At 39.6% G+C, this 14,614-nt stretch overlaps 1 protein-coding gene across 3 annotated transcripts in view; it reads left to right on the top strand.

Moving 5' to 3' along the window:
* VEZT (vezatin, adherens junctions transmembrane protein) overlaps nt 1–14,614 on the top strand; it is a 45,883-nt gene that overhangs the window by 15,990 nt on the left and 15,279 nt on the right. For 2 of the 3 annotated variants that reach the window (XM_044679517.1, XM_044679516.1), the window contains 3 exons: nt 2,198–2,345; nt 9,355–9,686; nt 11,460–11,653. In XM_044679517.1, the coding sequence (XP_044535452.1) occupies nt 2,198–2,345; nt 9,355–9,686; nt 11,460–11,653 (674 nt within the window). The remainder of the gene's footprint in view (nt 1–2,197; nt 2,346–9,354; nt 9,687–11,459; nt 11,654–14,614) is intronic. The other variant, XM_044679518.1, reaches the window with a different exon arrangement.

Here is a 14,614-nt window from a genome sequence, read left to right as displayed (position 1 = left end):
AGAAAAGAAAAGAAAAGAAAAGAAAAGAAAAGAAAAGAAAAGAAAAGAAAAGAAAAGAAAAGAAAAGAAGTCTATTCAATTTGAGCCAGAAATCCCACTGTTCAACTTATCTCTCAAGGAGGTCAGTGGCAGTAAGAATCTGTGGACACAGACTATTTCTAGCAGCAATTTTTGTGGAAGCAGAATAAATGGCCATCACCCGGGGAATGACCAGATAGGTTGTGGTACCCCAGTGCAGTTGGATATTTTTGTACCCTAAGAAATGATAAACACTGAAAAGCATGGAAAGACTTCACTTAACTGATGCCTGATAAAGTAAGCAACATTCAGAAAACAGGACACACAATTTGAGATCACAATGTATATGGAATAGAATAAAGTAATTCATATCAAATTTGAAATTATAATGACCCACTTGACCCCAAAGAAAACATCAGTCTCCCTTCTTGGAAGAGGAGTGGCATTTACATTCTAAATACCATACATTTTTTGGTGTGATGCTCCATGTTGCTGAACTATTTTTTTCCTTTCTTTTGTTCCTCTTCCCTTTGTTAGTAGAGATGACTCTTAGGAGAGTGAAAAAGGATACATTTGCAAATGTAGTTTATGTAAAAACTATTGCAATCAATAAATTTTATTATAAGATAAAAGAGAATCACAGGGATTAGAAAATTTAGTCTCTTTAAGAATTTTCCAAGATACCACACATTTGACTTTTGCACAGTCCAATTTCTTCTTATAGAGTCCATGTTCCATCATTCAGGTAGTCTGGCAATGAACAAATTCATTGTTTCTGAATTTTTAAATCACTTTTCTTATGTTTCAGTGAAAAGTCATTTTAGAGTTACAGGCTAGATGATAGTAAAGTTCTCCTGTGGATATACTGTTGCAGAATTCTTCCTAGGAAAGTATGGCATGCTATACTGGTGTTTTTATGATCTTTCTTCCTAATAGTGCTGCCTCGTTGAGTTTGCCCTTAGACCAGGGTATTAGTCAGAATGTGAAATGTTATTATAGCAGAGCTTACATCATTCTGTTGATCCATCATTCAGGTACTACATAAGACATCAAGTGTAATTGTAATATTAAATATTCAAATGTTTAGTGTTACTGGATCTTGGAATTCTGTTAAGCCAAACATCAGGGGTTTGGGAAAAATTGGGAAATTGATGGTATTTGCAAATGTGTTGTTCTGGTGGTGATATATGATGAAGAAAGTGTAGCTATTGGGAGTTTTTATTTGATCTGAATCCTTTATTTCATTGGTCCTGGGAAGTGCTAGTGAAATCTCCTTCCAGTCCAGGTGTCTAGGGCCATGTGGCTCAGGTGGGTCAGAGGCTAGGCTGGAACGCCATTCATCTTGACCCCAAGACTCACTAATCCACCACCCTTGGTTGCTGCTCAGTATGACTATTGGGATAAGGCTCATATTCTCAAAATGAGATGGGACTCTTCATGCTGCCTCACAGAATTAACTAGGAAAATGGAATAGATGCTGGCCACATTCCTATGGGACTCTTTGTTAAAACAATGTTTTAATAAAATGTTATTTTAATGAGATTGCTGAGTTAGAAGATATTGTTAGCAGAGAAAAGAAGGGTTTTCTTGAAGGTCGAGTAGCCTGTTGGGGAAAGAGTAGAAAAGATGCTTCAGCATTAATTCAGAATTTTCTCCTGCTGGCCATATTGTATGACTGCCCTAACAATCCTATGGCCACATATCCTTCAGTCTGCTTTAGTTGGAGATGCAAATGATCCCAAATCATACCACCATCATGGACTCTTCAAGAAAGCCAGTGCCAGGATATCTCATGGGCTCTATTCACATCTATACCTTCATCTCTTCGGTAGGCTAAATCTTCAAGGAAACACTAAAGCATGTTCACTTTTTGCTACATGTTCACTGAGTCAAGACCACACATCTTGGGAAGATTTCCTCGTGAAGGGATCAAAGGAGAAGTTTCAATGCTTATTCAACTAAATGTGTGCATTATCTGACATTTCTACTTATTTATATTCTGTGTCACTACTAGTATTAAGACTAGTATCTGTTCCAGTTAGACTGAAATCAAGTCTGCCTTTCTGAAAAAGTGTTAAAGATGATGGGGACCAAAAGTAATTTGGGATGAAATGTTTTGAGCCTCTTCTGCTCTCTGAGTACAAAGATCCACTTGGTGTTTCCTTAACTTCCCCTTAACCTACCCTCTGAATTCAGAGAGTGACAACGTAACAAATTACATCTGTGTGGTCCCATTTAAGGAACTGGGCCTAGGGCTGAGTGAAGAACAAGTGTCAGAGGAAGAAGCCCATAACTTGACAGATGGCTTTAGCCTGCCTGCACTAAAGGTAATTTGTCTTTATGGAAAACGCATTTGCTGAGAAAGCAATCAGTGTACATATGCTGCCATTGAGTCTATCAGACAAAAAGGTTTTGCATCCTCTCCTTCCATTTCTTAAATGTCACCACTGTAATAACAAACCCTGGAGGAGGAGGATGTGAAGATGGAATTATCTCTCCCCTATTTATTCTTTAGACTGTAGCCACCAGAAATGTATATACCCCACCCCACCCCACCCAAGGACTAAGGGGGGGGCGGAGGTCGATGACCCTAGTGTGCTATCAAATCAAAAACAACTGATTGCCCCCTGGGCAATCCAAAGCAAGGTTAAAGCTGCCATTTGTCCATGTTAAACTTGACCTTGGAGGAGCTCGGGTTTGAGACCTCAGACTGCTTCCTTTTGGATTGTCACATGGGTGAGTGAAAGGCTGACTCCCTTTCCATGGCTTTTCTTAGAGGCAGTAGCCTCCAAAGAGGCCTCTCATCTTGGAGGAGGCCTCGTGGCTAGAAGCCTTCTTTAATTAACCTTTGTGCCCCCCTTTACTGGGGCCTCTGAAGCCCTTCCTGTTTCAGACCTTTGGACCAGGCCCGAGTAATTCATTCTCTCTCTCTCTCTCTCTCTCTCTCTCATTTTCTCTACTTTCACTCTTCCTATTTGTAAATAAACTACCATAAAAGTCATTCTGACTTGAGACTTTATTTTGGAATTGTGTAATCAGTTCCTGGCAACCAAAACTCTTAAATATTCAGTCCAACCATAATTTTCCCCTTTACAAGGAGCAGCCTAAATGATATTTGTTAAATTGATTTCAAAAATTAAATACTTGGTAAAGATTTTTTTAATTTGGAAAACTTGGATTTTTTTTAAAGCCCTTTCCTTCTGTCTTAGAATTGATGCTAAGTCTCTTTTTTTTTTTTTAAACCCTTACCTTCCGTCTTGTCCAAGGCAGAAGAGTGGTAAGGGTAGGCAGTGGGGGTCAAGTGACTTGCCCAGGGTCACACAGCTAGGAAGTGGCTGAGGCCAGATTTGAACCTAGGACCTCCTGACTCTCAATACACTAAGCTACCCAGCTGCCCCCGCTAAGTCTTGGTTCTAAGCAGAAAGTAAGGGTTAGGCAATTGGAGTTAAATGAGTTGCCCAGAGTCACACAGGGAGGAAGTGACTATGGTCAGATTTTAACCCAGGACCTCCCATCTCTAGGCCTGGCTTTGTCCACTGAGCCATCTATCTATCTCAGTAACTTTGATTTTTAACAACAGATTCCATATTCAGATTATTTGATAAGTATCATGCTTTATGTTTGAACTTACTGTATATTGTTCTTAGTTTTGCCATGTTCCATAATGCCTAATGTTTGCACAGAAATATTTTTCAACTATTAATGGCTAATTTAATATCCCTTTGAAAGTTTAATTTCCATGTGGTTGGTCTTACCTTGGATCTATTCTGTTGATTTTGGAAAACTTTGTGACATCCAGAAAATATGTATTAATAATTGAATACTTTTATTATGTACATTTAAAGTTCTCTTTTCTTTTCACATTTTAAAAAAATATTCTTAAGTCAGGGGTGGCTAGGTGGATTGAGAACCAGGCCTAGAGATGGGAGGACCTGGATTCAAATCTAGTCTCATACTTCCTAGCTGTGTGACTTTGGGCAAGTCACTTAGCCTCCATTGCCCACCCCTTACCATTCTTCTGCCTTGGAACCAATATACTATTAATTCTAGGATAGAAGATAAAGATTTAAAATATATTCTGTCTCCCCCTCTCCTTTTTTTTCTTTTTAAATTTCACTTTAATATTGCTGTAATTTTGTAGTGTCTTTATATTTTTAAAAAAACCTTGAGATCTTAGAAAGACCTTTTAATTTGAGAAAGGGTAACAGAAATAGATGCTACTATATTTGTTCACATCATGATCTCCTCCATTATATATTTTTACCCTTCCCCACTTTCAAGAATAAGCCATAATAAGCACCACAAACTCTTAAAGGTTAAAGAGACTTTAAAAGTCTTTTAATTTAAGCTCCTAATTTTACAAATAAGGAAACTCTAGTCTAGATGGATTTTATTAGTTGCTCGAAGTCAGCTAGCCCAGAAGCCTCCTGGTTCTTAATTCAGTGATCTTTCCAAACCCTCCCCTCCTGCCCTTGCCTTAAAAATGTTAATTCAATTCAGAAAACACCTAATGTCTTCTGCATACATAGTGCTGTCCTAGCCTGGGTGGGGATAAACAGTTTAGATGAGACAGTCTTCCCTATTGAAGAGGAGATGATATGCATGCTATTGGGCACTACAATAACACAAAATGATATATGGTATTTTCTATCAGTTATAAGCCACCTATTGTGTGAGTTCTGGAGTGGAATGGGGAGGGGGGTGGACATTGCTGACTAAAAAGATCAGGGACTATTCCATGGAAGAAGTGATACACGCTGAGCTTCCAGGGGTGACTGTGGGAACTCACCAGACAAAAGAAGCCGAGGAAGCATTAAGCAGAGACCTAGACACCATCCAGGGCCAGGCCTTGTATCAAGGGGCAGAGTCTAACTTGGCTGGAGATATATGTCTGTGAAACAGGGAATATTATGAAAAGATTGGAAATGTAGGATGGTGCCACACAGCGGTGGGCCTTAAATGCCAGGCAGAGGTGTTTACTTTTACTCAGAAAGCCTTGATAGCAAAGACATCAGAAGTACACATGAGGAAGATTTATTTGTCAGAAAATCCATAGAAATGACCATAGTTCATCTGCTTTTACAAAGCTGTATGGGTTTTGGCAGGTTTTTTTTTCTCTTTTACTATTTCTCTAATATCTATAAGCAATGTCAGCAACTAGGGTTTTTAATTGCACAGACAGTTTTAACTCTTATTTCTTGTAATACTGAAGAAGCACCAGTGGAAGTCAGGAAGACAAGAATACTGTCTTTGATGTAAATAAAGAATTTAGACTCCTTCAAATTTTTGTTCTTGCCCTTTAAGCTCTAGTTTCTTTTCTTTTCTTTTTTTTTAAACCCTTACTTTGTATCTTGGAATTGATTCTAAGACTGAAGAGCTGTAAGGGCTAGACAATTGGAGTTAAGTGACTTGCCCAGTGTCACATGGCTAAAAAGTGGCTGAGGTTGGGGGCAGCTGGGTAGCTCAGTGGATTGAGAGTCAGGCCCAGAGACGGGAGGTCCTAGGTTCAAATCTGACCTCAGACACTTCTCTGCTGTGTGACCCTGGGCAAATCACTTGACCCCCATTGCCCACCCTTACCACTCTTCCACCTATGAGCCAATGCACAGAAGTTAAGGGTTTAAAAAAAATAAATTAAAAATCTAAAAAAAAAAGTGTCTGAGGTTATATTCAAACCCAGGACTTGCCAACTCCAGGCCTGGTTGCCATCCATTGAACCACATCGCTGCCCTTAAGCTCTAGTTTCATCTGACTTGCCATAATGTTAGGTTTCCCTGACCTTACTCGGTCAGCATCTCATTTTTGGACTCTGATGTCTAGGTTATCTATATCTCTCCCTTGCTACTATTCCTTTTGCCTCACTTGTTTTTAATTCCATTTTAGGCTGAGTTTATTTTAATAATGTCCAAATCTTTTACCCTCTTCGTGCTAAAAATGAGCTAAAACTAAGCTCCAATAATGTGTTGTAAAAGACATTAGTCCAAAAGAAGCAATTGTCCACAGTAGGTATGTAGAGATTGTGAGCTGCCAATGACACCAGCAGTATTCAGAAAGTGTGGGTCTCTCTCATTGACTTCACAAGGAAATCCTTCCCTCCCAAGGGCAGCCAGGATTAAAATGGAAAAATTTAGACAGGATCCCTAATGCTCAACAAGTAAACATGGCAAAGGATTATTCCTTTTGAGTCTGGGCACAATTTATGAATACCTACATGGCCTGAATTTCCTTTTTTATGTTATGAGTCCCATGTTTCTTCTCAGGAAAGCCCATGGCAGGCATTTGGCATGGCTTCTGTTGTCTAGCTCACATTTCCTACCTCCCTTTCCAATTCTAACAAACTCTCTCAGCTCTTGAAAACAAGAAATATAAGGTTTTATGTCATTCTTTTCTCCTGAGAATCAGTTGGCAAAATCATATCTGATGCATTTGATGAGTGTTGGGAGCCTAGGTTGGACTTAGTGATGTCTCAGCTTCTATACAGCTCAAGATCCTGTGATACTAAACCCTATTTTTTTCTCCCAGAGTCTCCATGTTGTTTCCCGATTGTGTCAGATGTAAAACTTGTAGCTAGTTGAACTTAGGTGCCAATGTCTCATCAAGCTATTTCACTGCCAGGAATCTTCATTGTCTCCCTCTTGGCTCTAGGATGAAATAACCTTCTCCTCTCCTTGCCATGTAAAACCCTTCAGGACCAGGCTTCAGTTACATTTTTAGATATTTGGCTCTTAAGCATAGACTTCTGACAGGTGCAGCTAGGCCTCCTCTCCCCTGTCAGCCTCCCTTTCCATCCTGCTTCCATCCTCATTCACTTACTTAAATGGACCAGTGGCCACAGAGCAGTAGGCATTTCCTTCCCTGGACTTTTGCTGAGAGATATATGATGTCATGAAACACTGTTACTAGACACATCTCTCTCCCATATTTCAGCTAAATTGAACTCTGCTTGTTCCTTATAATTTCTCTCTTCACCCTTTGCTAATTAATGAAAGCCCTTTGTTCCCACTTTTGCAAAACTTCTTACTTCTGTTCTCTCTTCTTTATTCCTATTGAAAATTAAAAGTTGAAGTATTGTGATTATAAAATTGACTACAGTATTTAAAGGAATTCTGAGACCTATTTTTATTTAAAACTTTTAAGATTTCTCTTGGAGTTGTTTACCCAAGCCTTTAAGGGATATGGCTTTAACCCAGGGCTATTTTGGATAAATTATCCATTAATAACCATCACCACGATCCCTTAACTTCATGACTCATTTGTTCCTTTTTTATGTACCAAGTAACATAAGAACAAACCAGTAAATTAAGCTTCCCAGTTTCTTCTACATACCCTAATCTCAGTTCTTTCACTAGGCTCCTAGGAGCCTTCACCATCTTCTCTTCCAGCATCCCCAAACCTTTACTCATGAGCTTTTCATATTTCTTTCTGAAACTCTTTACAATTCACTCTATTTTCAGCATCCATCATACCACTGGAATTTTACTTAATGCTTTCTACGTTCCTCTGAGTCTTAATTATTTCTCTAAAACCTTCTGTCCATTTATATTTTATCTTCTGGGCCCTAAATGGTACAGAGGAATTCGTGTCATAAGGTCATATGACTTGGGTTCAGTCCTGGCTCTGCTACTTATTACCTTTGGGACCTTCAGCATGTTACTTCTCCTCTCTGGGCCTTGGGCTGTTCTTTGAGTCCCCTTCTAGCTCTAGTATGTGATCGTATGATCCTCTACTTCTGGATTATGTCTACATATTCAGGTTGTGTTTTCCTGAATTCCTCCTCATCAGTTTCCTTTTTGCCAAGATGTTTGAACAACCATCCTTTCTAAGGATGCTAACCCCAATTCTCTCTCTCTCTTTTTTAAATTCTTACCTTCTGTCTTAGAAACAACTAAGACAAAAGAGCAAAAGGTAGGCAGATGGAGTTAAGCGACTTGCCCAGGGTCACACAGCTGGGAAGTGTCTGAGGCCATCTTTGAATCACCCTGTTTGCTGTGCTACCTCGCTGCCCCTTCAGATACTCTTTACCAATACTAAGCTCACACTTCTTGCCACCTTTCACCTTTAATCATTGTAGCCTTTGTATAACATTCTTCTTTCCCATTTCTGGGCTCTGTATCCATATCCCTCTGACTTGTCATCAGTTCACCCAGATTTCTGTTCTGTTCTTTCAGGCCCTGTAGCTTTTGTTCTTGTGAAAATGGTTTAGTTAATGTGAGTGTTCCATAAGAAGACAGAAGTGGGTTACATGAAGGAATTAGAATGCAGTTTCATAGCAAACAGTGTTGGGGGAAGGAATAAGGACATTCTTCATGCCTCCTTTCTACTACTTTCCTGAATAGTCTCTGGTAGAAACTAGCGCTACCAGAATATCCATAGTAACCTGTCAAAAAAGAACATGCATTATGGCAGCCAATTTACCACAGATGAGGAAATAATAAGGATTCTACCTTCTTGCTTCACATGTCATCTCATTTGATCATTCCTGCTTCCCCTGAAGAGAACTTGGCCCAGGGATTATACAGGCATTTTCATAGCAACTCCAGTGTTGCTTCTGTCTTAGAATAGATACTAAATATCAGTTCCAAGGCAGAAGAGCTTTAGGGATAAACAATTGGGGTTAAGTGATTTGTCCAAGGTCTCACAGTTAGGAAGTATCTGAGGCTAGGCCTGAACCCAGGAACCCAGGCCTGGATTTCTAACCACTGCGCCACCTAGCTACTGAGCTGCCCCTCCAGTGCCTTTTATTTATTTGTTTGGGTTTTTTTGTGGCTTTGAATTTTTTTTTTTACAAAAATTTTCCATGGTTACATGATTCATGTTCTTACTCTCCCCTCCACACCCTCTCGCGCCCCCCCCCCCATAGCCGACGCACATCTCTACTGGTTTTATCATGTGTCATTGATGGAGATCTATTTCCATATTATTGATAGTTGCATTCCTCCAAGTGCCTTTTAAAGACTTGTCCCTCACAAGCGTATGTTTAGAGAAGTCCAAAAGAAATCTTGTGGCTTTCTAGGTGGCCAATATGGCTCCTACCCCACCTAAAAAAATTTGCTTTTACCTAAAAGCTACAGTCTGTGATGGCCCAAATCCGGAGATTATCTAAAGTGTGGGAGTTATCAAAAATGCCCTTTGTGGTATCTGCTACACTCTGATCAGAACTTTCCTAGGGATTATTGACCTTGGTTTGCCCAGTTTTGGGCCTGGTTGTACAGTTGTCATGTTCTATAAAGACAGAAGAACTTTGACCACCCTGCTGAAAGCAAACTGAGTTTGGGTTTTCTGTGGTCTTGGAGTATTTTTAAAAATCTGACCCAGATCCTTTTTCTTTTCCTTTAGGTTTTGTTCCAGCTCTGGGTAGGACAGAGTTCTGAGTTCTTCAGACGGCTGGCACTGCTTCTGTCAACTGTGAATGCGCCCCAGGGGCCCCTCCTCACACCTGCTCTTTCTTCTCATCGTGTCCTGTCGGATGTGACTCAAGGCCTACCTCACGCACATGCTGCCTGTTTGGAAGAACTTAAGCGTAGCTATGAGTTCTATAGATATTTTGAAACTCAGCATCGGTCAGAGGGACAGCGCTTGTCCAAAACAAAGCAGAAATCGAAAGAACTGAACAGCCTTCACACAGCAGTGCGCAGCCTCCAGCTCCATCTGAAAGCATTGCTGAATGAGTGAGTACAGAGGGGGGCCTTGTCCATGATTAGACCCCTCCTTCCAGGATTAGCAGGCTTTGTCCTTTTGAGGTTGGTTTAGAAACTAGCTAATGAGGGAGGCAGAGTTGAAGCCAGGTTTCTGAAAGATGCACTTTGAATTCAAATGTGGGAGAGGAAATACTACTTTCTTATGTTTTGGGTCATCAGTGGCATTTGCCTTCACTAAAATTAATCAATAGAATAGGAAGGAACACAAGCATTGAACAGTTTTTCACTACTTTTCTCCAAAAGTACCTACCCAATTTCAAACACTTAGAAGTTGAATGAGGCATGGGACCCTTACTTAGTATTTGCTGGTCTTTTGCTTGGCATTCATACTGCAGCATTCACAGTGAAATTTTGTACATCCGTTATCTAGGTTTGACTTGTCTGGTTTTTTATTGTTGTTCAGTCGTTTCAGCCCTGTCCAACTTTTCATGACTCCTTTTGGGGTTTTCTTGGCAAAGATACTTGGGTGGCCTATCATTTCCTTCTCCAACTCATTTTACAGATGAGGAAACTGAGGCAGAGTAAGGTGACTTGCGTAGACACAGCTAGTGGGTGTCTAAGGCCAGATGTGAACTAAAGATGAGTTCTCCTGACTCTAGGGCCCTGGATGCTGTATCCATTGAGCCACCTAGCTTCCCCAAGTATGTGAAGACTCACCCTGGCAGAATGGATATATGAGGACACTTGGATCCAACACCAATAAAGGCAGCTGAAGAAGGCATTTAGAGTTTGGTCAGACCCCAAAGACACCAATGTCATCTACTACATCCTGGGCCATTGCCAATTGTTCTAACTTTTGTTTTGCCACTAGACTGATGATTCTGGAAGAGAGAATGAGGCCTAAGATTTTGTGCAAGTCTCCCTCACTTAAATCCAGTTCACATGAAAGTTAAGACATCACTCTTGTGATGTCGTTGGTCATCTTTAAAAATGAAGGATAAACAACATCCCTTATTATGTACTTTGTTAATTGAAAACCTATTCATAAACTTCAAGCTGAGCAAATAAAATTCTGTCTCAGGACATTTAAACTTATTTTTAAAAATAAAATCCCAGTGCACACACAACATTTGGAAAACATCTCTGAGAGAGTAGGCATTTTTAACAAAGCTCACACCAAATCACCAAGAGTCATAATCAGCTTTATAATATATCCATACATGCTCATACAGTACTGTATTATAACCATAATTGCTCCTATACATAATTCAGTGATGCTAACATTGTAAATATTCTTTTTTTAAAAAACCCTTTCCCGGGCAGCTGGGTAGCTCAGTGGATTGAGAGCCAGGCCTAGAGACGGGAGGTCCTAGGTTCAAATCTGGCCTCAGACACTTCCCAGCTGTGTGACCCTGGGCAAGTCACTTGACCCCCATTGCCTACCCTTGCCACTCTTCCACCTATAAGTCAATACACAGAAGTTAAGGGTTTAAAAAATAAATTTAAAAAAAAAAGTTTAAAAAAAAAAAAAACCTTTCCCCTCTGTGTTAGAATCAATTCTAAGACAGAAGAACAGCAAGGGCTCAGTAATTGGAGTTAGGTGATTTGCCCAGGGTCACACAGATAGGAAGTGTCAAACACAGTTGAATCTGAATCCAGGTCCTCCCAACTCTAGGCCTGGCTCTCTATCCACAGTGCCACCGCGTTGCTCTTGCCAATATACTTTTTGAACAACCCCAACATGTTTGTAAACTTTTACATTTTATATTTTCAGACCCTTTTCTGTTTTCCTTTCTTACCTAGGGTTATAATTCTTGAGGATGAACTTGAAAAGCTTGTTGGTACTAAGGAAACACATGCACTGGCATCAGAGGCCTATCACGTCCTGGAACAGAAGTTAAAGCTGCTCCAGCCTCGAGTACAAGCCAGCAACAGTTGCTGGGAAGAGGCTCTTTCTCAAGTTGATAAACTGGTACGAAGAAATTCAGATAAGAAAGGTATGTTTGAGAAGTTCCCTGGGAAACACTTGATAATCAGGTCTTCTTGTTTATTTAATGTTGGTTTCCTTCTCCAGATACGTAGTTTAGCTTCCCAGATATGGGTTAAAATAGATGTTCCAGGTTTTCCAGTGTTGAATTTACTGCCTGCATATGGTAGCATCAATATCAATACAGAATTGGCTCAAGAGTTTAACTTGGCAGTAGGTTAAGGTAATAGCCTTATTTAGTATCATCAGGCACTTGTAATATTCTAGAAATGATAGACCCAAACAGAATGTAAAAGGATATTAGCTTTGACTTCCACCTTACGAGTAGCCATTCAAAAATGACATGGCCAATAGACACACATAGAGAATATGTTTGTACATCCATGTGCATGTTTGCATATGCACATGTAGCCTGAGTGCAATAGTGATCCATTCACTCTGAGAACTTAACCTTGGGGCATAATGTCTGTCTATCTTCTCTCTTCTTTCTCTCCCTCTCTCCCTCCCCCTCCCACTCTTTCTCTCTCTCTCTTTCTCCCTTTTTCCCTCTCTCCCTCCATCCAACTCATCTCTGCTTATACTGAGTCTTTGTTGGGGAAGAGACACACACCTATTCCTTGCCACTGTAGCTCCTGAGCCCTCACCAGTGTGTTTATTTACACAGAGCAGTCACAATGACACCATTATCTCTTAAATATAAAACACTTACTAAAAGAGAAGGAAAAATCAATAATTATAACAACAGTATGCCTTATACTAAGCAGAAGACAAAAGCAAGAATAATAAAATTTAACAGTACATTTATATACCTGGATCATACTTACCTACCAGTTCCCATCCTATCTATGAAGGATAATGGGGGCCATCCTTGCAGAAACGTGGCAGTAGGACACATGAGTAGGAAAACCCCTAAGCTTGGAGCCCTCACCACTCTGGACTAGTAGTCCAGCCTGGATGTCAGTTTTCTCTTTTGGTCTGTACCAATTGTCCTGTTCCTTTTCTAAGCCCCTCCTCAGTCCTGCTGGGAAAGGCTACATCTCTACTATTCTAACAAGCAATGTTGAGCTTGTGCCAAGTAACAATAGCCCTGAGCCTGGAAGTTACAACTCTTGTTTGTTTCCTTGGGTAGGTGCTGAAGTTAAGCTTTTTCAATTAAAAGCAATGACCTAACCCAGATCTGCTCCTTAGGGCTCCGAGAAGGGTAGTAGACAGCAATGCAGTCAAATAACTGAGGGATTTCCCTTCTGTGTAACTATAGAGGTAGCAAAAGGTCAGTAAGTCCAGCCAGCTCTTTCTTGATTCTAGCCATTTTCCAGCACCCAAAGAACTCTCCTTCAGTGAGCTCCAAGCCCCACAGAATTAGCTAGGTTTTATCCTGTCCTCTCTCTTCTTGTCTTTTAACTCTCCTCTGACCTGTTTCTTTGAAACAATAGGAGACAGTCTCTGTCATCAGCCTCTTTTCTTCAGGCAGCTTCAGGTAGCTATTATGTCTTCTCAATATTCTGATCTCTAATTTCTCTCTCCAGTTTCTTATGACATCAAATCAGGGTCTCCCTCAGGAGTAGTGACCTATATCTAACTCAGGTTTAAAAAACAAAAGTCCATAATTAAATCAGGCATATCCCAAACATGTAATTTTGCTGTAATTCCCAGGCACTTATGTGATTTATGGTTTCTCATCTCTAGACTTTAAAACCCTGAAGAAAAAAAAAATGTGAGCAAATGAATAAACAAGGATGCTTCATACCCATCCCCCACTTATGCCTTTGGCCTGTTTTCAAACAAGTCCTCTTACTATATTTATGTGAAGATCCTTTTCTATTTTCAGAATAGTCTCAAACTGCTTTTCTAACTCAAATAATCATTCTGTTTCCTTCTGCAACTAAAACGTCCACAAATGAAAAGAGTAGTCAATAGTCAATATTTCCATACTCAGAACTTTAAGTGATCCATAATTTTACTAACATGGCTCTCCTCTAACATGGATCATAACTTCTCATTATTTTCAGTTGACAAAAAAAAAAATTCATCACTTAGTTCCCAACCTTCTGGTGATAAGCTTCTCCAAATTTAGGAAGGAAGAACAAGGTTCTCTTGACATATCTTTTTAGTTACCTAATGAGTCTGGCTATGCTCAGTAATTGGAGACAAGAAGTTTTTCTGTGGATGTAAGCTAACTTTGGTTATTTAAAAAGATATTTAAGAAAGGAATTATCAGAAATTCCCTGTAGGAATCAAAATGATTATATTTTGTGGTTTTATGATCTCTTTACCTTTTAACCTTGGTAAAAAGAAAAAGATTTAGAAAAGAGAAACATTTTAAAGAGGAACAAAGAGCTTATGACAACATTCTTTAGGCCACATCAGCCAAAGCTTATCCATATGTAATGCCATTTTCTATTTCTTTCTAGCCATTATGAAATCTTCTTCTTTTTTTAAATAGAAAAGGAGCCAGGTTGGCCAGGTAATCAGAGTGAGAGTACCCATAATATGCTTCAAAGCCCACTAGCATGTATTAAATAGATATCCTGTGAAGTATTTATAAAAAGACCTAGACAAGAAGCACACAAAGGAGAAAGCCTGGCAGAGTTATAGTCTGCTTTTATGGAGGGAGTATGCATACAGATGAGATCATGGATCCATTTACGTACTGAGGCCTCTCCTTTAAAATTTTACCATTTTCATTTTTTTTAATGTGATCAATTAGTACTTACAAAGAACTTTGTCTTTTAAGCCATTCCTGTGTTAGGATGATTCATCAAGATTATCTCTTGTATTTGGTTAGCATGAGATTTTGATGTGACTGATATGATCCATGATGGCTCACATTTCTCAGTGACTGTTAAGGCTAATCAGGGTTTTATCACCCTGCTGCTAATCATCAATTTGTCTGAAGGTAATTCAGTGTCACTTGGTTTAATGTTTCACCAAAATGAATAAACTTTTAGTCAGAAAAACTTTTATAAATTTG

This window comes from Gracilinanus agilis, chromosome 5 (assembly GCF_016433145.1).
Source record: "Gracilinanus agilis isolate LMUSP501 chromosome 5, AgileGrace, whole genome shotgun sequence".
Lineage (NCBI taxonomy): Eukaryota > Metazoa > Chordata > Mammalia > Didelphimorphia > Didelphidae > Gracilinanus > Gracilinanus agilis.
The sequence above is the reverse complement of the archived record's forward strand: the minus strand, read 5'-3'. Positions and strand labels throughout refer to the sequence as shown.